General features: G+C 42.7%; 1 protein-coding gene across 1 annotated transcript in view; it reads left to right on the forward strand.

Moving 5' to 3' along the window:
* Nucleotides 1–26,710, forward strand: part of ttc9b (tetratricopeptide repeat domain 9B) — a 122,249-nt gene extending 95,539 nt beyond the window's left edge. The window contains exons 2-3 of the mRNA XM_028796136.2: nt 20,740–20,922; nt 26,050–26,710. Of these exons, the coding sequence (XP_028651969.1) occupies nt 20,740–20,922; nt 26,050–26,144 (278 nt within the window). The 3' untranslated portion in view covers nt 26,145–26,710. The remainder of the gene's footprint in view (nt 1–20,739; nt 20,923–26,049) is intronic.
* Nucleotides 26,711–27,281: the final 571 nt, after the last annotated feature.

Below are 27,281 nucleotides of genomic sequence, written 5' to 3' on the forward strand. Positions count from 1 at the left end.
GAACAGTCTATATTAAATGGCAAGGGACTTTGACCTCATTCTTTTTGTTGGTCGTATTTTTCTTTCTTTCAGCCTTTCTTTTGTTGATGTTTACTTGCTGAGCTGACCGTTCTTAATGGGCTGCTGCCGTGTATTGTGTGTTTAATTTTCTGTGACAGTAATACTGTCTTGTACGTCCGCTGGCTTGTACATCCATAATATACCTTTAATTTTCTCTGGCGGTAATACAGGCGTGCGCGTCGGTAATATGCCTTTAATCTCCTCTGACAGTAATACTGGCTTGTATGTGGCTGTAATATGCGTCACTGTATTGTGTACCTTTAATTTCCTCTCGCAGTAATACTGGTTTGTATTTCCGTAAAACGCCTCTAACTTCCTCTGATAGTAATATCGCGCATTGCACCGTGGCCCGCGCATGCGCACTTCACCAGAAGACACCCACACACGGACACCTGGACGCACAAAGAGATTTTATTAAAGAGGATATTTTGTTTCATGTTGGACCACAGGAAGGTATTGACTTAATAACAGACTTGTTATCCTCTGTCCGTTCTTTGTGTCCAACTTTGTGTGATTTCAGTCCTTTGTTGTGAGTCTTGAGTTTTTAACCTCTAGAATTCATTTTTCATATTTTTAATCAGGATTTTTTTATAGTCTCATTTATTGTTACTGACGTGACAGTGACTTGTTGCATCACTGTTTTGTGATTTTGTTTTCATTTTTGTCATGACAATTTTGATTTGTTTTGCTGCTGGATTTTTCTTTTGTAGTAACAGTAATTACACGTTTTATATGTGCAGTTTATGTCTTTTGTAGTTTTTTAGTAAACTGATTTTTGAAGATTACTAACCATTTTTGCTTGTTTTCCCAAAGTTTACTTCTTATGTTGGAGGTCTAGTGCCCTCCTTTGGTGGTGTCACTGCTAGGGTGTCTTGATCTCAACTTTTGGAATCCATTATATCATTACAGAAGGACATGGACAGCATACAGGCTTGGGCAGATTTGTGGCAGATGAAATTTAATGTCAGTAAATGTTAAAGTATTACACATAGGAAGTAAAAATGTGAGGTTTGAATACACAATGGGTGGTCGGAAAATCGAGAGTCCACCTTATGAGAAGGATTTAGGAGTCATAGTGGACTCAACTGCCAGACAGTGTTCAGAAGCCATTAAGAAGGCTAACAGAATGTCAGGTTATATAGCGCCTTGATGTGTGAAGTACAAGTCACAGGAGGTTCTGCTGAAACTTTATAACACACTGGTGAGGCCTCATCTGGAGTCTGTGGTCGCTGAAGTCAGAAACAACAGGAAAACAAACACCAATTTTAAATAAAAAGCAATTTCTTTATTCTTTATTCTTGGTGAGTTAAAGAGACTGCTGCAACCCCCCCCCCCCCCCCCCCCCCCCCCAAGCTCAATGCCACTGGCTGGTTAGAACAGACAATCCACATAAAAAAAAGAAAAATCCTCTCTTATATTACCTAGCTTATTCATTAGCCAAAGAAAAAAACATGACAGTTCATTTTGAGGTCATAAATAGATTGCTGTAAGTTACGGGTTACATCCTGATTTATTACATACAGGAGTGTACCAAAACAAAGAGCCACCAGGCACTCGCTTTCCTAAAAATACGCTTTTATCAGCTCACGCACACAAGACCACTTTAATTCTTTGAGGGCTGAATATTTTTTCCAAAAAACATAGTTTCTGAAAAGCAATGGCTTCACACAGAAATCAACATAAAACATCTGTTGCTGCATGCTGCGGCTGCCAGTTTGCTAAGAATATGTTGCAGGCTAGCTGCCCGGCTGTCTTGCATGGCTGGGACACGGTCAAAGTGCATTGCAATCTGGTTTCTACCTCTTATCATTGTTAAGTGGCACTCCTCCCTGGTGAACATTGTCAGTACAACGATTAGCTGGAACCTCACATTCTTTTTTGATCACTTGTTTCAAAATCTGAGTCCGACAAGTCATAGTCCAGTTCAGAGATAATAGGCAGAACGTCGTCCACAGAGTATTTTGCTTTAAGCATTCGCTTTGATCTCTCACCAGATGTCAGTGCCATTTTTGCCATTGTTTGCACCTTGCTCCTCACGCAGGTGCAGGAAATCTCAGTCACACCAATGAATCTAACTTTCCGTCTTGCAATGAGAGTCCATTTAAAACATAACGGTTGGCTTTGTCACAGTTTACAGTCGATTACCATTGTCAACTCCTCCTTTTGACAAAAGTCGACATCAGCCCTGAAAGAGTTTAAGCAGTTTCTATAGTTCAGTACTTTAGTTTCAAAGAAATTACATTCTTATAGCTTTAATATCATCATTAGATTTTGTCTGGTTAGATTAATAAATCCTTATTTATTAATCCATAAGGGACATGTTTCTTATAGTTTTAAGCAAGGATTCAGAAACTATCACATTGATTTATAATATCACAGGGTGTTCTGTTAGTGTAAAGAGGTCAGCATTTTCTCATAAAAGAGTGCAAGTTAGTCCCTTAAACTGTGCTCAAGCTTAATTCTTTTTCTACCTAAATGAAGAACAAATTCAAATAGAAGTAAAAATCATATAGCTCTCTGCAGCATGATTAATACAAAATACAGTCCTTGAGTTAAATACTTATAATCATTACAGTTAATAATGTTTTTTCTTTCTCAAGACCTGTGGGCAGTTTTGGTCTCCAGGTTACAAAAAGGACATAACAGCACTAGAGAAGGTCCAGAAGAGAGTGACGAGACTGATTCAGGGGCTACAGGGGATGAGTTACAAGGAAAGATTAAAAGAGCTGAGACTTTACAGTTGGAGCAAAAGAAGATTAAGAGGAGACTTGACTGAAGTGTTTAAAATTATGAAGGGAATTTGTCCAGTGGATCGAGACTGTTATTTTAAAATGAGTTAATCAAGAACACGTGGACACAGTTGGAAACTTGTTAAGGGTAAATTTCGCAGAAACATTAGGAAGTTTTTCTTTACACAAAGAACGATAGAAACTTGGAATAAGCTGACAAGTAGTGTGGTAGACAGGAAGACTTTAGGGACTTTCAAAACTCAACTTGATGTTTTTTTAGAAGAAATAAGTGCTTTGTTGGGCTGAATGGCCTGTTCTTGTCTTGATTGTTTTAATGTTCTAATGCTCAACTCCTATGAAGCAGCAGAAAGGGAAAGAGAGAAATTGGACTATAAGCTTTTCCTAAACCTTACCTTTATACACCGGTGTATTCTACTTTCTTTCCCTGAATCAGGCCAGGGACAGGTTTGAAACTATCAGTCTTGAATCCCATCAATGCCACCAACTGACGGCATTCAGTAAGAATTCACCTAAACAAAATAAATTGCAGACACTTTTATTTCTTTAGTTGTCCAAAGCTAGAATTTCCTTTATTGACCTGCACACAGACCCTAGCTGAAGGTGTCATGTGTGCGCCTTGCTCTTTTCCAGACATGTCCTTTAATACAGTTTGTTTGACCGTTAGCAATTCACACTAACATATACCTTATAAATGCTGATTTTCAAAATAAACAACCAGGTTATCGGAATAAACATCCTGTCCTTGAGAAATCCTCAAGTCCATTTTGGGCTGTACTTGTCAAAACCAAAGGACCTGACACAACCCAAAGTCCACTTCATTTCCTCCAATTTAGACTTAACTAATTAAGTATAAAAGTGACAAGTAAAATAAAATTAAATAAAATAAATGAAGTCAATTTTCCATTAGTTTGAGTATCTTATCTGCCTATTATTTATTACTATGCTGAGCATTGCCCAACTTAATGATTATGCAGGTCAGGTGTATTTTTCCCATAAAAAGATTAAATGAACAAACATATCTCATGTTTCTGTGAGTGATTATGTGACTGCAAATAGCAGGGCAAATCAAGCTTGTGGACCTCCATGCTTGCACACAGGCCGAGATTGCAGCTGAACTCGCCATACTTGGATTAACAAGTCAGCACGGTATTGGGTGTCAGATAAAAGGTCGAGCTTGCGATACTTTGAAAGTATGAAACGGTGCTCGAAGGTCTTCACTACATTGTGTGATTTGCCATCCCCAGCTTTTGCTGGTCATGTAATCTGACATCTTCAGGCAACAAGATCAGCAGCTACGATTGTCAAGTTTGCTATCCCCTTGAACTAGTAAAGCCGATGTCAGATTAGGCGACTTCTTGTCATGGGGTATGTCAGATTTGCTGATCACAGTTGCTGATCTTGTTGTTGCCCCATGTCAAATTATACGACTGCAAATCGTAGGCCATGTTACATTTACCGACTGAGTGGCCATTTTCTACCATGGTTGTTGTTTTTCTGACAGCCAATAGCATGCTGCCTGATGGAGCCGGCACTTTATGGAGGGTGTCGTCCCTAGGAGGCGCTGCAGCTCCCCAAACTCTCAACACACAAGCCCAGACACAAGTTCAGCAATGAACAATAGGTTTTTATTGTTTGAAGCTCTTCCAATGAATCGTTTCCCACAACCACACTGTGATTCTAACACACAGAACTCTTTGTCCTCTCTCCTCCAGTCCTCTAAGCAAACTTTGTCTTCCTCATCCTGTCTGTGGCTCCCCAAACAGCAGCAGACTGTTCCTTTAATATGACACTTCTGGTGTCCTAACACTGTGACCCAAGAGCACTTTTGGGCTTGCTAGTCCCTTCAGCGTTCCCTGGTGGCACCCACAGAACTGAACAGGGCTGAGCCAACGAGCTTCACTTCCCAACATGCCCTTTGGGAATTTCTTGGTGGAACTGTAACACAGGGGGGCAGCCATCTAGTGTTTTGTGGAAAACATTGCCCTGTGCAAGCTATCTTCTCCCATCCTTCTACGCCAGGGGCGTCCTAGGCTGGGTAAAGATCTTGGTTCAGCTCCATTCGGGATGCCAGTCCCCTTTTGTCATCCCTCACAAGAGTTAACAGCTGCAGCAGGTTCAGCGGCAATCCCTGCCCTTTATTTCCTTTTTGTAATGATATGTAAAATACGAGACATCAAAACGACGAGCTTCTCTTCTATTTGTGAGGTCCGCTGCCCGTCTTCTTTCTTGCCGGTGCTTTAATGGCACTGTGCGGGGTTAATAGCTGTGGTGCGTTCAGCCACAGCTTTGGCCCTATTTTTTTTTATTTATTGCATTCTGTTTTAGTGCATAAAACACGAGACATCAAAAAGACCAGGTTCTCTTTGGTTTGCGAGCTCCACAATCCCCGTGCTGCCTGACAGACCCGGAGCTGCACTGGCACTATGTGAAGAGTTATTAGCTGTCGTGCATTCAGTAGCAGTCTTGACCCTTTTTTTTTTCTCTTTTGCATTCTGTTTTAGTACATTAAACACGAGATAAGCTTCTCTTCTGTGCGGTTCAAAACACTCATATTACTTGTTTCTCGTCACTACTTTCAATGCATCGCACTTCCAGATGAGTTTTCATCGGTCCAATTGGATGTCAGCTCTCCAGTGTACACAGCCTGCCGCTCCAACTAACGAGAAAATCAACCCTGTCGCGAACTAGTTGGTCTCAGTCATTGGGTTATGTCTCATTAGGCGATCATCTTCACGGGAGTGCGTCACTGAATGCCACTGACTGGATAAGATTATCTCTCTGTTATTAGATTTTTTCAAGTCCTGCGAGACGAGACTATTGCCAAGAGATTTTTCAAGTCCCACCCTCTTCTTATCCACTTCTGGTTAACGGCCCATGCCCACAGTCCTCTCACCTCTCTGCTTTTGTCAGACACAGTTTCTGCACTCTCAGCTCTTAAAATTTTTTAGATTGTCTTCACTTTAAGTTCCCAATAAAAGAAATTAGGGTTAGGGTTAGGGTCCAAATCTGATTGAAAAATGTAATCCCAAAGGGTTATCAACAGAAGAAATGAGTACACGGGCAATCCTAACACTGAAAAACAATGAAGTCAAACGAATTAACGTGAAAATTATTGATTGGCTACACACCAATGACATGTAAAATTTGAACAGGCGACAAGAAAGGTAATGTAGCACATCTTCCGTGGATAACATTAGACACCAAAGGAGATCTTGATATGCCATTCGTATTAAAACTTTTACAGTTTCCCTTTAGAACAGCTTTTGCTATGACAATTAACAAATCACAAGGACAAACATTCAAAAAAGTCGGTTTATTTATTAGAGAGAAAGAAATGATATTCACTCATGGGCAGTTATACGTTGCGTTGTCACAATGAAAGTAAAAAATCAATGTAATATTGATGAAAGTTAATTCCAAATATTGTTTTTATTGAATGTTTTACAGTAAAAGTGTAAGTTTAAAAAGTATTTGCATGTTAATTTCAAAGCCAAACAGAACGAAAGTGTATAACGCAACGAATACCTCTAACGCAACATGAAACATAATTAACTTTCAGATTAATATGCTTTACTATTTTTTACTATGGTTAATTAATCGCTGTAATGTAAAATAGTTAGGTCTATTATGCATATGTAACAATTCCCATGAAAATAACAATCTGTTTAAATTGTACATCAGCTTCCCCATACGCGAGTCACAGAGCTGCGAAGTGGCTAGCGCGTAGTGCCTGCACAGGGATTGGCAAGCGAAATGCGCAGGGGGCAGAGCCCCCTAGTCTCTAAGAAGGTTAAGACTGAAAATTTCTGGTGACAAAGATTTGACAGGCTCAAGACAAGCCTGCAACTTCACTCTCAATGTACTCAAGTGGGCTCACATACTCGGTTAGCTTCAGGTACAAACTGCACGCTAGGGTACATCGGGGGTGTCAGCTTGTATCCTCTTGACACATTTATATGCAGTATGGGGGTCTCCAGCTCAGTCAGGTACCGCTTTGCGGCATTGGCATGCTCTTCCTCTTTTTTTTTCCTTTGTGCAGTTTAATAACTCTTCCGTTGCCAACTGCCTATAGTCAAACAATTAATTAATGACAGGTTTTGTTGGTTTCCTTTCATGTTAATCGGTTCCTGTTTTGTTTTCTGTGCTTTTTAACAAAGCTGTGTCTTTATGTGTACTAATTCTGTATTTAGTAGCTTGTAGAATTTTGTCACACACGTGCATATGGGAGACAGCCTCAGGGCACATCTGCTGGTAATTACACTCCAAACCAGTGGGTGGCGATGTCACCCGATGCCTTTTCTCTTCCTCCTTCCGCAGAATGGGTGACTGATGGTTGTTTCACTTCCTGAACCCTCCCCTTTCACATCTCTTCCTTAAAAAACGGCTCCCACGCCATCTTGGTGCAGTCAGAGGAAGACTTGTGTCTGAACGAGATGACATCACAGCTATTACGCATCCTTTTGTTTTCAGTCTAACTACCCGTAATTTTTTGCCTAAGTGCCCCAAAAACCTTTATGATGTGTCCTATACTTACAATTTACCTGAGTACTTGATGTAGCGCTTGGTGCCAGCACTCAATGAAGAACGCTATACAAAAATAAACTCAATTGAACTAAACTGAATCTGCCTGGTGTAAGGATGGCATCCTGTCCGGTGTGGGATCCTCTGTGGCACGTGCTGCAGTGGCTGGAGACTTGCCTTGTCATTCTGAAATGTTTCTAAAACACACTTGATTGTTTATAGTGTCTTTCGTAGTGAGCTTGATGTCACAGTGCTGTATACACTGGTTGGTGGTAGGGCTTCACTCAGAGGAGTTTTAACCTGCCTCCCTGCTTGTAGCAGCTGTGCCCACACTAGACAGCTTACTGGCATGCCTGGTACACACACAAACAGCAGGGCAAGGGCTAACTCTGAGTTCAGACAGCACCAAGCAGTGGCAGAGAGTGGAACAGCTGCTGTCTGCATGGCATCAAGTGTTGGGTGCCAGCTGTCAGGCCTGTATGTGCAGAGTGGTGAAGTGCCACATCTCACTGCCTGCACTGTAAACAACGCAGAACAAACCAGCCTGGGCTTGCAGCCCAATGTGAAAATTGCAACCTGCTATCCTTTTTTTTATTACTTTCTGTTTTCTGCAGAGACGACAAACTATCTGCCAGCTGCTTTCTGCTGCATTTGGTCTCCTCTGACAGTTTTACCCACTCAGCGTATCCAAGCTTGCAGAGACAGGCCTGCCAGGATGTCACAGTTGAAGTGGCAGGAGATAGAAGACCTCATTAAAATACAGCGAGTTTCCCCGTCTGACAGTTTTGTTCTGAGTGCTTCTGCATAAACAGGGGAGGAAGAAAAAAGTGGAGAAAATCCGTTTTGAGGAATTTCTCAAAGGTCGGCCGAATACCTTGACACTTGCGGCTTTTTAAAGTTAGGGCAAGGAGCCATGAGCAACTGTGTTGAGCACATCATGTGCATCCACTTTGAGGGTTCAAAGCCAAAGGACTGGCGTTGGTACATGCCAGGGCAAAGGTGCTGGGCTGGGTATTGTTGGCACCACAGGCTTAGGGGCTCTGCTTTAAACACATTGATCTTTACACAACGGTGGCATGGTGGCACTGTGGCTAGTACTGCTGTCTCACGTATCCAGCATTCTGGCCTTGAATATCGTGCCACATGTTGTTTCTATGGAGTTTCCATGTTCTTCCTCTGTCTGGGTGGCTTGTCCTTCTTTTTAAATTTTCACCCTCATCCTCAGGTTCAGTTAATTGGGGATTCCATATTGGTTCTGTGTGCACGTTTGAGTAGGTGCTGTGACTGGCATCCTGTCTCACTTCCACAGCAGCTGGCATAGGCTCCACTCCCCTTCAGCCCTGAGATGGATTAAGGGGATCTGATAGTGCATGTACAGTATGTACAGTATCAGGCACAACATTAAAACCACTTAACAGTGTTGGACCCCGTTGGGCTGCTGACCTGTCGTGGCGTGGACTCCACTAGATCTCTGAAGGTATCATGTGGTATCTGTCACCAAGACGTTAGCAGCAGATCCTTTAAATCTGGTAAGCTGTGAATCGGGGGTCTCCATAGATCAGACTTGTTTTTTCAGTACGGCCCACAAATGGTCAATCAGATTGAGATCTGGAGAATTTGGAGGCCAAGTCAACACCTTCAACTCTTTGTCATGCTCTCCAAACCATTCCTGAACAGTGTGGCAGGGCGCATTATCCTGCTGAAAGAGACCACTGCCATCAGGGAATGCCGTTGCCTTGAAGGGGTATAGCAACCTTTAGGTAGGTGGTATGTGTCAAAGTAACATCCACATAAATGCCAGGACCAAAGGCTTCCCAGGAGAACATTATCCAGAGCATCACACTGCCACTGCTGGTTTGCCTGTTTCCATCTCCTCCCCAGGGAAATGACAAACACACCCGGCCGTCCACATTGCTCTACTATATAAAATAATCCTGGGACGAAATTAGACTTTTTGAAGAGACTTTTTGGTAGCAAGTCCCATGAGATTCTTTCAAGTCACACCCTACTTACAACCATTTTCAAACAAGACCACAGTCGTCTCACCTCTCAGTCGTGTGAATGCTTTTGTCAGACACACTTCCAGAGCTCTCAGCTCTTAGTCGTGTGAATGCGAAATGAGTACACGGGCAATCCTAGCAGCGAGAAACAATGAAGTCAAACGAATTAACACGAAGACTGTCAATCGGTTACACTGCAAATTGGTTAAATACGTATCAATAGACTATGCTGAAGCAGTTGGTGGTGATAGTGCGGAATATGAAAATATCGATCTACAGTATCCCATAGAATATCTACAAACGTTAACACTGTCCGGTCTTCCACCACACGAATTACTGTTGAAAGAAGAATGTATCGTAATGTAATTTATGTCTGAGTGATGGGCTATGCAATAGAACAAGATTAGTTGTATTCAAAATTGTTCAAACAATTCTAACATGTAAAATTTTGACAGGCAACAAGAAAAGTAATGTAGTACATCTTCAGGGGATAACATTAGACACCAAAGGAGATCTTGCCATTTGTATTAAAACGTTTACAGTTTCCAGTTAGAACAGCTTTTGCTATGACAATTAACAAATCACAGGGACAAGCATTCCAAAAATTTGGTTTATTTATTAGAGAGAAAGAAACGATATTCATTCACGGGCAATTATACGTTGCGTTGTCACGATGTAACTCCAAACACGGAATCAAAATTCAATGCGATATTGACGAAAAGTTATTTCCATATATTATTTTTACTGAAGTTTTAAAGTGAAAGTGAAAATAATTCATATGTAACGATTCCCATGAAAATAACAATCGCTTTAAATTGTATATCCGGTTAACCAAACCTAGGGGTTGGCGAGCGTAGCGATCAGGGGACGGAGCCCCCTAGTGATGTAAAAGCAAACGTAATTCATCAGACCAGGCCACCTTCTTCCATTGCTCCATGGTCCATTCCTGACCTCACGTGCCCATAGTGGTAGACAGGTGGTCAGCACAGGCACTCTGACTGGTCTGTGGCTATGAAGCTCCATACACAGCAAGTCTTCTGACACTTTTCTGTCAACTTGACATTTTTCAGTAATTTGTGCTATATTAGCTGTTTTATGGGATTGCATCACACAGGCTTGCCTTTGCTCCCCACATACATCAATGAGTCTTGGGTGCCCATGACCCTGTTGACCATTCTTAGACCACTTTTGGGAGGTACTAACCACTTCATATTAGGAACACCCCACAAGAGCTGCCATTTTGGAGACACTCTGAGCCGGTCATCTGGCCATCATAATTTAGCCCTTGCCAAAGTTGCTCAGATTCTTATACTTGCCCGTTTATCCTGCTTCCAACACATCATCTTCACGCGGTGACTGTTCATTTGCTGCCTAATACATCACACCTCTTGACAGGTGCCATTGTGACGAGATAATCAATGTTATTCACTTCACCTGTCAGTGGGTTAAATGTTGTAGCTAATCATCGTTAATATGATCTTTAAATAGTGCAGCTCCAGGAGTTCACATTCAAAACCCCTCCAGATTGCTGCCTGTCCACATGTTCTCCTTGTCTGTATGGTTTTTCCTCCCACGTCCCTAAATGATGTGCATATTAGGTCACTTAGTCACTCCAAAGGGTCTCTATACAAGTGAGGGTGGCCTATGATGGACTGGCGGCCTATCCAGGGTTCGCTCACACCTTGCACACAGTGCTGCTGCCAAGGGCAGATCTACTGTCAGGATGTTCTGGATGAGGACCCAGGGGCTCACTAAAATGATTGAGTGTCCGTGGGTCGAAATGACCATTTCATCCATTTGATGAAACGATGAAGTATCCATATGCCAAAATGATCAAACCTCCCACCGAAATGACTCGAAATGACCAAGAAGGACCCTCCACCATTCAATGAAACTGTCAAAATCACTGAGGGGGGGGAGCATCAAAATCTTGCACTGAGATCAAAGTGAGAAATGCTGTGCTGCAATAAATTACCTGGTGTCCGCACACTGCATTGCAAAATGCTGTCTCTCTTTTAAGGAGGGGCCTGTGGGGGTCTTTATTTCACCTTGGCGGCTCTGACCACCCTATGATCCTGAGTTAGATGATTGTCAACCTTATATGATACTGCTTCAACTCTCCAGGAGTTTGGTTCAAATGTCAACCTGGTCTATGCCTACAGTATGTAGACTTTGCCTGTCCCTCCAACATCCATAAAGGACAGCATGTTCTGTTAAGTGGTGACTCTAAACTGTCCCATGTAAGTGTGCGTGTCAGCTGTGATGGACTGTTGGTTTGCCTAAGATTCTTTCTTGTTTTGCACCCACTGCTGCTGGGGTGGGCTCTGACCCACCCTAAGACCCTCTTTTTGCGTAATCCTTATATTGGATTGGCTTAATGTAGAATCTAAAGTTGTGCATGTCAAGCTACTTGGAGACGCCATACAAGTGAGGATGAGTGTGCACGTATCTGATCTGCGATGAACTGCTGGCCGGCTGGGATTCTGTCCTCCCTGCACCCACTGTTGCTGGGATTGGCTCTGATCCCCCAAGACCCTGTATGATTCTTTATATCAGGCTGCTTCATCTCTGCAGGAACTTGTCCCAGCCTGGTTGCTGCCCACATAGTGTTTGCGTGTGCTCCCCATATTTAAGTGGATTTTCTTCCCACATCCATAAAGAACAGCATGTTCTGTTTACTGGTACCTCTAAACTGGCCCCAGTATAGGTGATGGACTGGGGTGTTTTCCTGCCTTGCACCCAGTGCTGCTGGGACAGACTGTGACCACCCAGTGACCCTGAATGGGATATCTTTACATAGTGCTGCTTCGTCTCTACAGGAACTTGGGCTCAAATAATAATAATAATAATAATCATTACATTTATATAGTCCCAGCCTGGTTACTGCCTGTCTCTGTGGTTTTCCTCCCCAGGTCCTCCCCATATCTGGTTGTACAGAGAGGCTCCATAGAAGTGAGTGTGTGTGTGTGTGTGTGTGTGTGTGCAGCTGTGCCCAAATCATTGCATACATAGATTTTATGTGTGCCCCCCATGTCTTAGTGGATTGTCCTCCAACATCCATAAAGGACAGCACATTCTGTTTACTGGTGACTCTAAACTGTCCCCAGTGTAGGTGATGGACTGACAGCCTCTAAATGTTTTTTTCCCTGCCTTGCACCCATTGCTGCTGGGATAGGCTCTGATCCCCCAAGTCCCTGTATGAGTCGTTATATAGCGCTGTTTCACCTCTGTAGGAAGTTGATTCAGATCATTGCCTATGTAGACTCTGTGTGTGCTCCCTGTGTCTCAGTGGATTCCCCCCCCCCACATCCTCAATGGACAGCTTGTTCAGTTAACTGGTGACTTAAAAACGGTTCCATGTAGGTGTGTGTGCGTGTGTGGGCTGTGATGGACTGATGGCCTCTTCAGAGTTCTTTCCTGCCTTGTATTGAGTGCATCTGGTATATGTTCTGACTCCCCCAAGACCCTCTCATGTATAATCTAATATAAAAAAATTGGACTGGACTGCCAATACTGATGCTTTATGTAAGAGAGGATAGAGCCGACTATACTTTCTTAGAAGGCTGGCGTCCTTCAACATCTGCAATAAGATGCTGCAGATGTTCTATCAGATGGTTGTGGCGAGCGCCCTCTTCTATGCGGTGGTGTGCTGGGGAGGTAGCATAAAGAAGAGGGACGCCTCATGCCTGGACAAACTGGTGAGGAAGGCAGGCTCTATTGTAGGCACAGAGCTGGACAGTTTGACATCTGTGGCAGAGCGAAGGGCGCTGAGCAGACTCCTGTCAATCATGGAGAATCCACTGAACAGTATCATCTCCAGACAGAGGAGCAGCTGCAGCGACAGACTGCTGTCACCGTCCTGCTCCACTGACAGACTGAGGAGATCGTTCCTCCACCAAACTATGTGACTCTTCAATTCCACCCGGGGGGGTAAACGTTAACATTATACAAAGTTATTGTCTGTTTGTATAACTGCATTGTTATCACTCTTTAATATTGCTCTTTATCAATATGCTGCTGCTGGAGTATGTGAATTTCCCCTTGGGATTAATAAAGTATCTATCTATCTATCTATCTATCTATCTATCTATCTATCTATCTATCTATCTATCTATCTATCTATCTATCTATCTATCTATCTATCTATCTATCTATCTGTCTGTCTGTCTGTCTGTCTGTCTGTCTGTCTGTCTGTCTGTCTGTCTGTCTGTCTGTCTGTCTGTCTAATCTGTTGTAAGAGAATAGACAAGACCATGATAACGATTTGGGGGACCACCCTGGTAACCCTGTATAATTGAATAGTTTTAAAGCAAAGAAAACAAGCAACAATTGAGGAAACATCTTCACGGACGCACGTTCATATCAGAAGTGACTCAAGTAAGGTTTGGGTCCTTCTGGCAGGAAGAGGTGGGTCCTGGCTCATGGACACTGAGCATGATGTCACTGATGTTATAGCCGTCAATCTTCCTATCTGCAGTGGAGGAGGAGGAGGAGGAGGTGGGGTGCTTGTGCCAATAGCACGTTGCCACACCCACCACATGCCAAACCACCCGGATTGGAACCCAAGTGCAGAAGGAGTAAGAGAAAAGGCATAAGAACACAGTGCCAACCCCCGGAGCAGCGGGGAATTACAATCCCCAGAGCCCTTAAGATGTTCACATGCATGACACCATATACAGTGCTAGTTCACCTCTGCAGGAACTTAGCTTCAAAGCCCAGTTGATGCCTGTCCACATGTCCCCCCTATCTGTGTTTTTCCTCCCTTGTCCCTAGAGATGTGTCTGTCGGGTTACTTTGAGACACCATTCAAGTGAGGGTGAGTGTGGACAAGTCTACCCTGTGATGGACTGATGGCCTGTCTGGGATTTTCTCCTGCCTTGCACCCATTGCTGTGGTGATAGGCCCGGACCACCATGTGATCAGTCTTTATGTTGTGCTACTTCACCTTTGTAGGACGTTAGTTCAAATCCCAACCTGGTCATTTTCCGCATTGCCTTTCCATGTGCTCCCCAAGTCTGAGCGGATTTTCCTTTCCCACATTAGTAAGGGATAGCATGTTATGTAAACTGATGACCCCCAAACTGTCCCCACTGTTGATGTGTGTGTGAGTGTGAGCTGTTATGGACGGGTGGCTTACCTGGGGGTTTTGTCCTGCCTTATACCGAGCAGTGTGGGGTCTGGGACTGGGGTAATGTGGAATCTTTATAAAGTGCTGCTTCAGCTCTGCCAGAACTTGGGTTCAAAATGTGGTTGCTGGCTGTCCAGATGTTCTCCCCTTCTGTGTGTATCACCTCCCTTATCCCTAAAGATGTGCCTGTCAGATTATTTTGAGACACCATACAAGTGTGGGGGAGTGTGGACAAGTCTACCCTGTGATGGACTGACAGCCTTTCTCCTACTTTGCATGAATTGCTGAGCCCCCAACACCCTGCATGAGTCCTGCCACATCCATAAAGAACAGCGTGTTCTGGAAACTGGAGACTCTAAACTGTCCCCGGGTAGGTGATGAACTGATGACCTCTCTAGGGTTTTTTTTTTTACTTGCCTTGCACCCAGTGATTACCCAGTGACCCTAAATTGGACATCTTTATATAGTGCTGCTTAACCTCAGCAGGAACTTGAGTTCAAAGCCTCCATGTTCTCACCATCTCTGTGGTGTTCCTCTCATGTCCCTAATGATGACCATGTCAGATTACACAGAGACTCCATACAAGTGAGGTTGAGTTTGTGCAGGTGTGATTGCCAACCTGTCTAGAATTCTCTCCTGCCTTGCAGCTAAAATGTCTGGGACTGGCTGGGACCACTTTGAGACCCTGAGTTGGATTCAGGTATAAGTTAATAGGTAACAACGACACCGTATAGATAGATAGATAGATAGATAGATAGATAGATAGATAGATAGATAGATAGATAGATAGTGTGGGATATGGCTGGCCATTCATCCTGGCCAATACCCCTAGGCTGCTAGATGGAGCCCTCCTTGCAATGTGGAGATGCCCCGAATTCCAGCAGGGCATCATGGACTATGGAGTTTTAATACACAGCCCTGCTGGATAACGTCGGGGCCACCAGGGGATGCAGCAGGGAGACACAGACGCGTTTATTTTCCATACAGTCCGGAAGTAAATCCTAGTCACATGGTTGGAAGAAATAAAGTGCTTCCGGGCGGATGAAGAGAAGGAGTTTTCGTTTGACCTGGAAGTGCTGGGTAATCACATGGACTGAGGGCTTAGAAACACTTCCGGGTCATGGACTATAAAAGGATTGTGGGAGATCCCAGCCAGCGAGCTGAGCTGGGTGGAAGGGTGGCAACGCGTCTGGGAGTGGAGGATTGTGATTATTGAGTATTGTAGTGATTATTGATTTATGAGTATTGTGGAGTGGAGGGTGCTTTGTGCATTGTATTGTCCAAATAAAACACATTATTGGACTTTTAACTGGTGTTTGGAGTCAAGTCTGAGGGTTCAAGAGGATGACAACGCCCTCTATCTGTTACAATTGATAGATAGATAGATAGATAGATAGATAGATAGATAGATAGATAGATAGATAGATAGATAGATAGATAGATAGATAGATAGACAGGTGCTATTTAAAATAATGGAGGAGATAATTGATAAGTACATACATATGAAAGGCACTATATACTATATCTCTCTATTATCCTGTGATGAGACATGACTTTTTCAGAGAAATACTTTCACGTCCTGCGAGACGGGACTTTGTGCCAAGAAATTTCACCATGCCCGGAGCCGGAAATAAAAGATTTTGTAGATGACAAAGTAGAACGTCGTAAAGATTTTAAAAACGTTGGCATGACACACATGCAGAGCAGGTTAGAGATAATGGAAGAGCGAAAATTCGAACGTCTCAAACAAATGATAGTAAAGATCACATTAGCGCAAACAAATGGAAATTATTACTCGGTGAAATAACGGAACAGTGAAAATAGATTGATTATATTGTTCGAATTTAAACTTTAAGTCGGAGACTTGTAGATCGTTTAATTTGTGTTGCCATCAGGGAAAAATAATGTTTCTTCCCAAAGAAGAGACGTATCTGCGAGAATTAAAAGATTTGTTGTTTGGTGAAAGTGAAAGAGAGAAAATTTCAAGCCCCGCGAGACAAGTCTTTATGCAAAGAGATTTGGAAAAGTCACGATCACATCTAAAACATTTACATTCACGCACACAGTTCAATCATTTCTCATTTGTGTGAATGTTATTGCCAGACACAGTTCGTGTAGAGAGAAATAAATGACATTCACTCACGGGCAGTTATACGTTGCGTTGTCACGATGTAATTCCAAACACGGAATCAAAATTCAATGCAATATTGACGAAAAGGTAAAAGCGAAAAAAGAGATCGAATATATGGACAGAGGTGATATGACAGAAGTACTGAATGTAGATATTGTTTGGCTTTAAACTTTAAATCGCAGACTTGTAGATCATCTAATTCATGTTGCCATCAAGGAAAAGTAGTGTTTCTTCCCAATGAAGAGGCCTATCAACAAGAATTAAAAGTTTTGTTTGCAAGCAGCAGAGACGTGAAGTTGCTGGCGTGAAGCGCAGTTGGGGAGTTGGCGAGCAAAGCGAGAAGGGGGCGAAGCCCCCTAGTACATCTAAAAGGAGATAGACAGGGTAATTACAAGGGGGTGCCACTGAGCCCCAAACCACAGACACAGTAATGTCCAACACAACAACAACAACATTTCTTTCTATAGCATATTTTCATACAAATGATGTAGCTCAAAATGCTTTACAAGATGAAGAAAGAGAAATAAGACCAAATAAATTAAAAAATAGAATTAGGGATCACTAATTAACATAGAATAAAAGTAAGGTCCGATGGCCAGGGAGGACAGAAAAAACAAACAAAATTCCAGACGGCTGGAGAAAAAGATAAAATCTGTAGGGGTTTCAGGATATGAGACCATCCAGTCCCCTCTAGGCATTCTACCTCACATCAATAACCTCAGTCAGTCCTCATGGTATTCAGGGTTCACATGGAAGGACTTGATGATGACGGTCATGTGGACTTCTGGCCTTTAATCCATCAATGTAGGGACATCACGGTGCTTTGATCAGGTGGTGGTGGTGCAGATCGGCACCACAGAAAACCGGAAAAAGAACAGCAGAGAAAGTAGGTGTTAGTAAAGATTTCAGAGCCACCATGAATGATGATGATAATTCAATGCATATACAGAATATCAGGGTTAAACTAAAATTAAGCTATGAGAAAGCCATGTTACACTAATGAGTTTTTAGCAGTTTTTCAAACTGCTCCACTGTATTAGCCTGGCGAATTTCTATCGGTCAGCTATTCCAGATTTTAGGTGCATAACAGCAGAAGGCCACCTCAGCACTTCTTTTAATTTTAGCTCTTGGAATTCTAAGCAGACACCCATTTGAAGATCTAAGGTTATGATTTGGATTGTAAGGTGAAAGACATTCTGAGATGGAGCAGATTATTGAAGGCTTTGTAAACCATAATCAGTATTTTAAAGTCAATTCTAAAGGGCACAGGTAACCAATGTAGTGACATCAGAACTGGAGAGATGTGTTTGGATTTTCTTTTCCTATTTAAGATTCTCGCAGCTGCCTTCTGCACTCATTGATTGATGTTTTTTTTTGGGTGGTCCTGAGAGGAGTGCATTACAGCAATCTAGTCAACTAAAAACAAAAGCGTAAACTAATTTCTCAGCATCTTGAAATGTTATAAGAGGTCAAACTTTTGCTATATTTCTTAAGTGAAAAAGTGCTGTCCTAATAATCTTATTAATATGTGATTTAAAATTCAGGTCAGAGTCAATAAATTCTTTACCTCCTTTACCTCCTTCTTGACTCTTAATCCTAATGCATCTAGTTTATTTCTAATAACCTCATTATATCCATTTTTGCCAATCACTAAAATTTCTGTTTTCTCCTTATTTAGTTTGAGAAAATTACTACTCATCCACTTAGAAACACAAGTAAGACATTGTATCAGTGAATCAAGAGAGTCGGGGTCATCAGGCGCTATTGATAAGTACAGCTGTGTGTCATCAGCATAGCTGTGGTAGCTCACGTTAGGCCTTGAGATAATCTGACCTAACGGAAGCATGGAGATCGAAAAGAGCAGCGGACCCAGGATAGAGCCTTGTGGAACACCATATAGAATATCAGGGGTCTTTGAACTATAATTACCACAACTAAGAAAGACTTTTCTACCTGCCAGGTAGGACTCAAACCAATTTAAGACACCGGCAGAGAGTCCCACCCATTGACTAAGGCGATTTCTAAGAATATTGTGATCAACACGATCAACACGATTTTGAGTTTTAAAAAAAGAAATTTATTAAACCAAATCACCCTTCCAATAATAAACCATGCAAAGAATCAATCAGCAAAACACAAGTCACTCGCTGCCTCCTGACTCCCCGAGGTGAGGTGTGAGATGGCAGGTTTCCTTTCATGCAAAATCCGAGGCTTGTTTCAGTGTCACTGCATTGCTAGTTGGGAACAGTTGTAGGTCAAAATTATCCTCCCCACAACAGCGCCCTCTGGTGGTGCACAAGGACCCTAATAGGGATGCACTTCTGTGCTCCAACCCTGAAGTTGTCCTGATTGGGATCAGCCTCGAAAGAATACTGCCATCTTCCAGTTGGTATGAACTGTTCCCAGAATTCACGTTGAGCCCGTCCATCCATCATAGACTGATCCCAGCTGGGATAAGGATTAAAGGGTGTTCCAGCTGGGTTATGTCTCCATTCCAGTGGTCCTTGCATTACGGCCTCCAGTCTGGGTAAGAGATTCAGGTATAAACTTTATATAGTGCTACTTTGTGTATATTGTGTTGCCTCCATAGACTTCCCATGGGGCTTTCTCTTTTCTTGTTGGACTCCATTCTGAAGCACTTTGGTGGTCTTGTTCTTAACAGCAAGGCATTAAATAAAAATCAATGAATGGCTTTGTAAAGTGCTCTTTTATTAGGGCACTCTGTGAGAAGTGTTCTGCAGATGAAGTAAACACTTTGTATAATCACTGCCTGTAAAAGGTGCCATGCAAGGAATGATGGATGTGTTTATTGAGTGCTTAGTGATAATGCACTCTGTGAAAGGAGCTATATGAAGCAAAGAGACAGTGACAGCTTTTGGAAACCAAGGAATCTTTGAAAATAAAGGCACTAGATAGATAGATAGATAGATAGATAGATAGATAGATAGATAGATAGATAGATAGATAGATAGATAGATAGATAGATAGATAGATAGATAGATAGATAGATAGATAGATAGATAGATAGATAGATAGAACTTTTATTTGTCCCTAAAGTGAAATTTGCCTTTTTACAGAAGCTCTTTAAATGAATAAATGCATAAATAGATTCTGTAAGTCTCTATATGATATAAAAAAGTCCTTTGACTTTTTGGAGACGAGACTTTTTGGAAGACAGATTTTTTCAAGTTCCGGCCTCCTCTCTAACATTTTCAAACAAGACCTCACCTCTCATTTGTGTGAATGCTTTTGACAGACACAGTTCCTGCGCTCTCAGCTCTTATACATTTTAACGTTTTCCTCACTTTAAGTTCCCAATTAAAGAAGATGTATTATGTTTAAATCTGATTGAAGAACTTCATCACGAAGGGTAATCAACAGAAAAAATAAGTACACGGACAATCCTAGAACTGTTCCCAGAATCAATGTTGAGCCCGTCCATCCATCATAGACTGATCCCAGCTGAGATGAAGATTAAAGGGCGTTCCAACTGGGTTACGTCTCCATTGCAGTGGTCCTTAAATTAAGGCATCCAGTCCGGGCAAGAGATTACTCTCCATCCCAGCCAGGATGCCTGTCATTCCTCTGAGGGATTTAAAATAGATAGATGGATAGTTAAGGAGATAAGGTGCTATATAAAACTAGTATGGATAGATAAATAGTAAAGAAACTATAAAAATGATAGATATGAAAGGCACCACATAGTAGGTAGATGGATAGGGATGGAACTGTATTAGAGATAGGCGGGTAGGTAGGTAGGTAGATATATGTGAAAGCCCTCTATATAAATTAGATGAATATGAGATGTTACTTATGTTCCCTGACTGAATGACGGATTCACTTTTTCTAATTTTCTAGCATTCCTTTATGTTTTGCTAATTCCATTTCATTTTGTACTAGCAGGTGTCCCTGGTGCTGCCCAGGCGGAGGCCACTGCTTAGCTTTTGCACTGAGATGTAGCCTGTGCCTGTGGTGTTGCCCTGTGCCAGTGGGGGGTCAGTGCAGAGTTTGCCTCAGGGAGGTTCAAACTGTGGATTTGCAGGCACACAAACGCACCTTCAGCTCTCTGTTTTATACTTCCTGGTGTTGAGGGTTTTTCTTTTTTCTTCATTTCTCATTCTCCTTTTCTCTCCCTCTGTCTTTCCCCAGCCTGCCTGCTGCAGTCCGAGTTGGTGAATTATGAGCGCGTTAAAGAGTATTGCTTGAAGGTTCTGGAGAAACAGGGGGACAACTTCAAAGCCATGTACCGAGCGGGCATTGCGTTTTACCACCTGGGTGACTTTGACAACGCGCTGCAGTACTTGAAGGAGGCCAAAATCCGAGAACCAACAGGTAACTACGCACAACTACGTGGGTTCTTTCAGGGTCAGCTCTGCACTGCCCACCTTCCTTACTTTAAAGTTCCCTCAGGTATGGAGAGCAGCCTCAGGGGTGTGCTGTTTGACCTTTAGAAAATGGTGGCTTTGTCTTATGATTCTACTTTCTCTTGCCCCTCGATGAGAGTCATGATTAAGATGGCCTATCTCCTTATCAGTCTATCCTGCACCTCCTTTCTACCCTCTGCTGCCTTCAGGCCCCCTCTTTTAGGGGTGTGCTGGCCCCCTCCTTCCAATTTGTTTGCATTTCCATCATTCTGTATTGTGCATTTTAACATCAGGCACTGCTACCAAGTGCTTTATAACAAAGCCATCTGTCAATTTTATTATAGAGAGTGGCAGTGTGGCATCTTGGTTAAGGCTTTGGACTTCACACCCTGAGGTTGTGGGTTCAAATCCTGCTGCTGACACTGTGTGGCCATTGTGTCTGCTGCAATTGGAAAAACAAAAGACATGGAACCAATTGTATCTCAAATATTCCAAGTCACCTTATATGAAGGTGTCCATCAAATAATAATAATAATAATAATAATAATAACAGATTGTGATGAGTCTGCAATGTGAACCCAGGTTGCTGGAGCTGAGTCCATCCCAGATACCTAGAAGTGGCGACGTTTGCGGCTCCTTTAGCAGGGTGGTGCTCAGCGAGATGAGACGTGACACACAAATGTCTCCAAGGATTCTGCAGTCAGCGGCAAGCCAGCACAGACCGTTCGGAGACGCACTTTTAACTTGGTGAACGTTGGCCCCTGGCGTGAAGACGTCAGATTGTGCACTCGCATATCTGCACCAGTGAACATCTCCACGTGAAACGGCCATTACTGCTCAGCACTGACATTTACATTAGCAATTATGGATGTGCGGAGTATGGAAGACGTGCATGGGGGTGTTTTCTGTGTGCAGCATGGGCTTTAGCTCGTCTCGTTTCTGCTGAAGATCTGCTTATACTCGATGAGAATTTTGTTCAATGTCATTGATTTGTATAAAGTGCACTTTCCATTTAGATGCTCTGTAGACCTTCACAAATATACAGCGCCTTCAGAAAGTATTCAGACACCTTCACTCTTTACACATTCTGTTTGGTTGCAATCCTGTGCTAAAATTATTTAAATTCATTTGGTCTGAAATCAAACAACACTCAGTAGCCCAGAATGACAAAGAGAAAGAAGGAGTTAATGTATCCTTTTCAAATTTACTACCGTACACTTAAAAAATTGAAATATTGCTTTGTCAGTTTGGGGTATTGAGTGTTGTTAGATGAGGGAAAAAAAATGAACTGAAATGATTTTAGCAAGAAAACAAAATGTGAAAAAGTGCCAGGATCTACATACACTCTGAGGGTGCTGTAATATCACACAATGCCTCCCTGGTCTCTGTGTGGTGGCTGCATGTTCTCCATGTGTTTCCCTGACAGGTTAACTGGTGTGTTACTAATCATTCTCTACCTTCGCTGTCACTTCCCCTACCTCTTCATATCTTAAATCATTCTTGAGGCATATTGAAGCCAGCTTAAGTGAAAAATTAAAGAAAACGTACTAAATAACTGCAATACAAACACCGACTTAATCAGTTTTAACGAGAAAAGATGCAGACGAAAGAAGAGAAGAAGCAGGCTGCTCAGCAAGCGCATCAGCCTCTGAGCAAATGAATGGCAAACGTACAGAGAAAGAGAATGAAAACTACAAGTCAAGTGTATTCAGTGCACGTTATCGTGCAGTGCACCATTACTGGTATAAATATATTTACCTAACTTAGTTTTCTAATTTCTATATTGTTCCCAAAACACAGAACTTGGGAAATAATAGTTCACTTAATTAGACCAGCAGTTCAATTAAAAACAGAAGCTGGTTGGAACAAAGTCCTGCAGCCACAGTGGGTTTCCGAGGATTCAGGCAGTTTCTTCCAATTCTTCCTGGCAGATCCTTTCGAGTTCCATGCATCTGTAAAATGCCATTTTCAGGTCTCCTCGCAGATGTTCTATGGGGTTTGTCTGTGCTTTGGCCAGGCCACTCAAGGACACTCAGTGACTTGTACTGAAGCCACTCCAGTGTTGTCTTCATTGTATGTTTTTTGGAGGTGGAGTGGAAATTTTCATCAAAGACCTCTCAGCATTTGGCTGCATTCATTCTTCACTCAATTCTGACACATTTTCCTGTCCCTGAAAGTCCATAGCATAATGTTGACACCACCATGTTTCACCTTAGGGATGGTATTAAGCAGATGATGAGTATTGTCTGGTCTTCGCCAGGAATAGTTCTTTGAATTTAACAACATTAAATCAAGAAAGGCAGTTTAGGATGGGAAGAATACCTTTACTGACACATACAGTACATGGAGTCACTCTGAACATAAAAAGATATGACTGACGTACAGATGGTGGTGATGCTTCTTAAATGCCGTATGTGATTAGTTTCACATCTGGTGTCCTTGCTAGTTACTGATAGACAGGATTCTGCTCCACTAGATTATACTTGTTCCCTTATCCATACTTGTCCTTGTGCTAAAGTAGCAGCAAGACTGGGTCACAGACCAAGAGGCTTTAATTGAAACACTTTCTAATAGTGCTAAAAGCAAAAGCTAACAATTAACAAGGACAGAAGTCATTCAATATTATCAATATATAATGAATTAGTGAAAATCATATTTTTCAGTAATAATCAACTCTCACATGTTCTACCCTAAGAGCTCCATTTTTGTCTAATCAAACCAGAGGATCTTTTCTCTTGCTCTCAGAGTCCTTTAAACTGTCGTATCCCTTTAACTAAAAAATGGCTACCATCTTGCCACTCTACCATAAATGCCAGATTGATGGAGTGATTCAGAGATGGCCAGCCTTCCAGCAGATTCTCCCATCTCATCAGAGGGCTTCTGAAGCTCTGTTAGAGAGACAATTCAGTTCTTGGTTACCTCCCTGAGCAAGGGACTTCTTGCCCACTTACTCTATTTGGCTGGAGGGCCAACTCAAGGAAGAGTCCTGGTGGTTCCACACTTCTTCCATTTCACAACTATCAAGGCTACTGTAATCCTGGGAACAAACAAAGCTTTAGAAATGGTTTAATCTCCTTGCCCTGATCTCTACCACACCACTATTTGATTGCGGAGGTCCACAAGGTTTCTTGGTCTTCATGGCTTGGTATTTTGTCCTGATATGCAGTATGAACTGTGGACCTTACATACACAGGTATACATGTGCCTTTCTAAGTGATGTCCAATTAATTCAGTCTGCCAACGTGTGACAATGCCGGTCCCTTCCAGACTCTCTCTTCACCTCTTGGAGTCTGTAGAACCCAACACTGATGAAAGTTATGGAGAAGCTGAGCTGACAAATCGGGACAAATCTCAGATGAAGCATGGGGATGGTGGAAAAAGTACTCAGGTGCTTTTATTAAAAAACAGTCAAACATGTCCACTGTGCAGTGTTCTAAAAAACAGTGCATAAATAAATCCATAAAACCAGGTGAAAAGTGAGGGGATAAAAACAATAAATAATAAATCCATTAAAATCAGTGGTTAACGCGCAGCCTAACTCCTCACAATCTCAGCCCACCTCTTTCATCATCTCCCCGGCTCACCCATCACTCGCGTAGCTGGCGGAGACTCAGCAGCCACAAACTCCATTCTGCCAACTCCTGTCTCTCCACACTGCGCAGCCTGACCATCCGAAGTCGGCTCTCTTCTCGCTCACTCATGCCTAGGGAGGTCATCTTCCTTGCTTGACCCACTCCACCAAAATATTGAGAGGGGTGAACCAGCCCCTAGAGCGCCACAGGTGATGCTCCTTTGCAGGGCCCCAGCTCGTACTGCCTTCTCCTTCCAGGTGGCCAGATCATCCCCCCAAGACTGCTTTTCACGTCTTTTAACCCCCTTCTCTTTCTTTCGATCTTCTTTTTTTGTCCTTTTTTCCCCCTCAATCCCCCTGTGCCGGCCCGTACTTATACGGGCGCAGCAACTTAATCACACTCCGCAGGAAGCCGATGAAGCAATTGAGAATGATGTGTGATAGACGGCTGCACAGTCGGGATGCCTGGGACATAGAAGGACCGGGAGAACGCCAATACCTCCCCCGGGACATGAGAGGGCTACCATCCTGGGGTGCAGGGGAGCCACAAGATCGGAGCTGGGAGGCTCCATCCGGTTGGGGCACGTGGCCACCACTAGGGGGTGCCCAAACGTTCCAGGAATCATGGAGTGCAGCACTTCCACCACAACAGGAAGTACTGCTAAGCCCAAAGACAGACACCCGGTGTGCTTCCAGATGCTCGTGCAGCACTTCCACCACATCTGGAAGTGCTGCAGGAAGCTCGTAAGGAAGCACCTGGAGCACATCCAGGTACTGGATAAAAGAGGCCGCCTCACTCCATACCGAGAGCCAGAGTTGGGAGGTAGCGTGACGGAGCTTGACGAGAGAGGAGTAGAGGTGGCAGGAGAAGAAAACAATAAGAACTGAGAGTGTTTTGGGCATTGTGCTGTACTGGCTGAAGGAAAACACAATAAATGAGTGTGTTTCGGACATAGTTGTCTTGGTGTCTGTTCATGGTCGAAGCTGGTCGTTCACAGATGGCACTCACACATGTAGGTACGACTTAACCAATTACCTCATTAACTACCCGCAGTCGTGCAATTGTGCCCACGGAGACTGACACGGATATCTGGATTTAAAACTGGCCAAATTTTTGAAGCTGTGGACCCGCTATACCACACAACGGTAAAGTCCAATTTAGTTCTAGACACATTTCAAGGAGAATTAAGGCAAACAGAGAATGAACCTGAGCAAAATTCTGGGTGCCATAGCAAAGGTTCTGAAAACTTCTAGGAATGAGAGATGTTAGTTTTTTATTTTTAATAAATTTGAAAATCTTTCTGAAAACGTTTTCAATTTGTCATTATGGGTTATTGAGTGTGGATTGATGAGCTAAACTGGCAAATGTATCCATTGAAAATGAAATCTGCAACCCAATAAAGTGTGCAGAAAATGAAAGAGTCTGAGGGCTTCCTGAATGCACTGTACTGGTAAAGAGTCCCAAGTTTCGCCTCCCAAGTGACTCTCCATGCTGGACTGTCTGTCTTCTTCTTTCTTTTCCAGATACCAACGTGCTGAGGTACATCCAGCTCACAGAGATGAAAATGAACAAGTGCAATCAGCGAGAAAGAGAGCCCAGTAAGGAGGTGGTGGGCTAGCCGTCCCCTCCCCGGCGGTCTTGCAAGCTAAAAACTGTTTCCTGTTTTCCAAAGGACGCTGGCAAGCACAGTCCAACCGCTGCCACCGAGCCATCGGAAATTGACAAAGCAAAAGGGAAAAATTATTAATAAAAGTTAAAAAAAAAAAAAAGTGAGCACACCTTCCAATGACGGAGATGCTGAACCCTGGATAACAGGAGGGGAGATGCAAGAAAAATAAAGCTGAATATTCTGTTGGGATTGTTATAATGAAAAATTTAAAATAAATAATTCATTAAATAAATTAATTAATTAAACCAAACAACTTGTATGTTAAAAAATAAAAACAGCTTTATTACCTGGGCCAACTTGGAAGAAATTTAGTAGGGTATATCAGTAGTAAATCGCTTGCTGTTTATAAGAAGAAGATTTCATTTGCTGCAAAAAAAAAAATAAAAAATGTCACTAGTAGTCTGTGGAGATCCAAATGAGGACTTTTCTTGTACACCAAGAGTTCCTGAGTAGGAATCTGTGTAGCTGTCGGTTGTTGAGTACCATTCTTAAATGCGAATAAAGGGTTAAAGTGACTGCTTGGTTTTCTGATTGCTGTTCAGGGACGCTGGTAGAACAAATGATGGCACAGGTTTCTCACAGAAGGTATCACTGTCTTTTCAAATGTGGTGATATTGGGGGCAACCTGTGACTGCGGACGGGGGGAGACTTGAACGTGTAGCTCTGGACCATCAGGGGATGGCAGCTTCATAACTTGGTGTTTCAGTCCAGGGCCTTGCTGTCATTTGCCACACTCACATGAAATCTCTTCTCACCTGCACTCCTTTAGCTCTGTGTCATGCTAAGCCGTTGGCCTGGGATGAAGAATTCCTCTTTTGGATGTGAAGTATTTGATTCATTTTCATTGTTTGGTATATTAAAAGTGAAGGGTGGAGGCACAGAAAGTTCACCGTTGTGCCATCATTCTAAAGAATGAGTGCCTTTATGTACTTTGTATGTGTTATGCCAGTTGTGAATGCTTAAAGTGGCTCAGCTGGACCACAGCACTGACTCTCTGCAAATGCCCTTTTTTACTGTAATTCTAGCCAACCTCTTTGTATTGTCTGCTGACACTCAGCTTGTGATCAGTCAAAAAGAAGCTGTTTA

Source organism: Erpetoichthys calabaricus, chromosome 1 (assembly GCF_900747795.2).
Source record: "Erpetoichthys calabaricus chromosome 1, fErpCal1.3, whole genome shotgun sequence".
NCBI classification, from domain to species: Eukaryota; Metazoa; Chordata; class Cladistia; order Polypteriformes; family Polypteridae; genus Erpetoichthys; species Erpetoichthys calabaricus.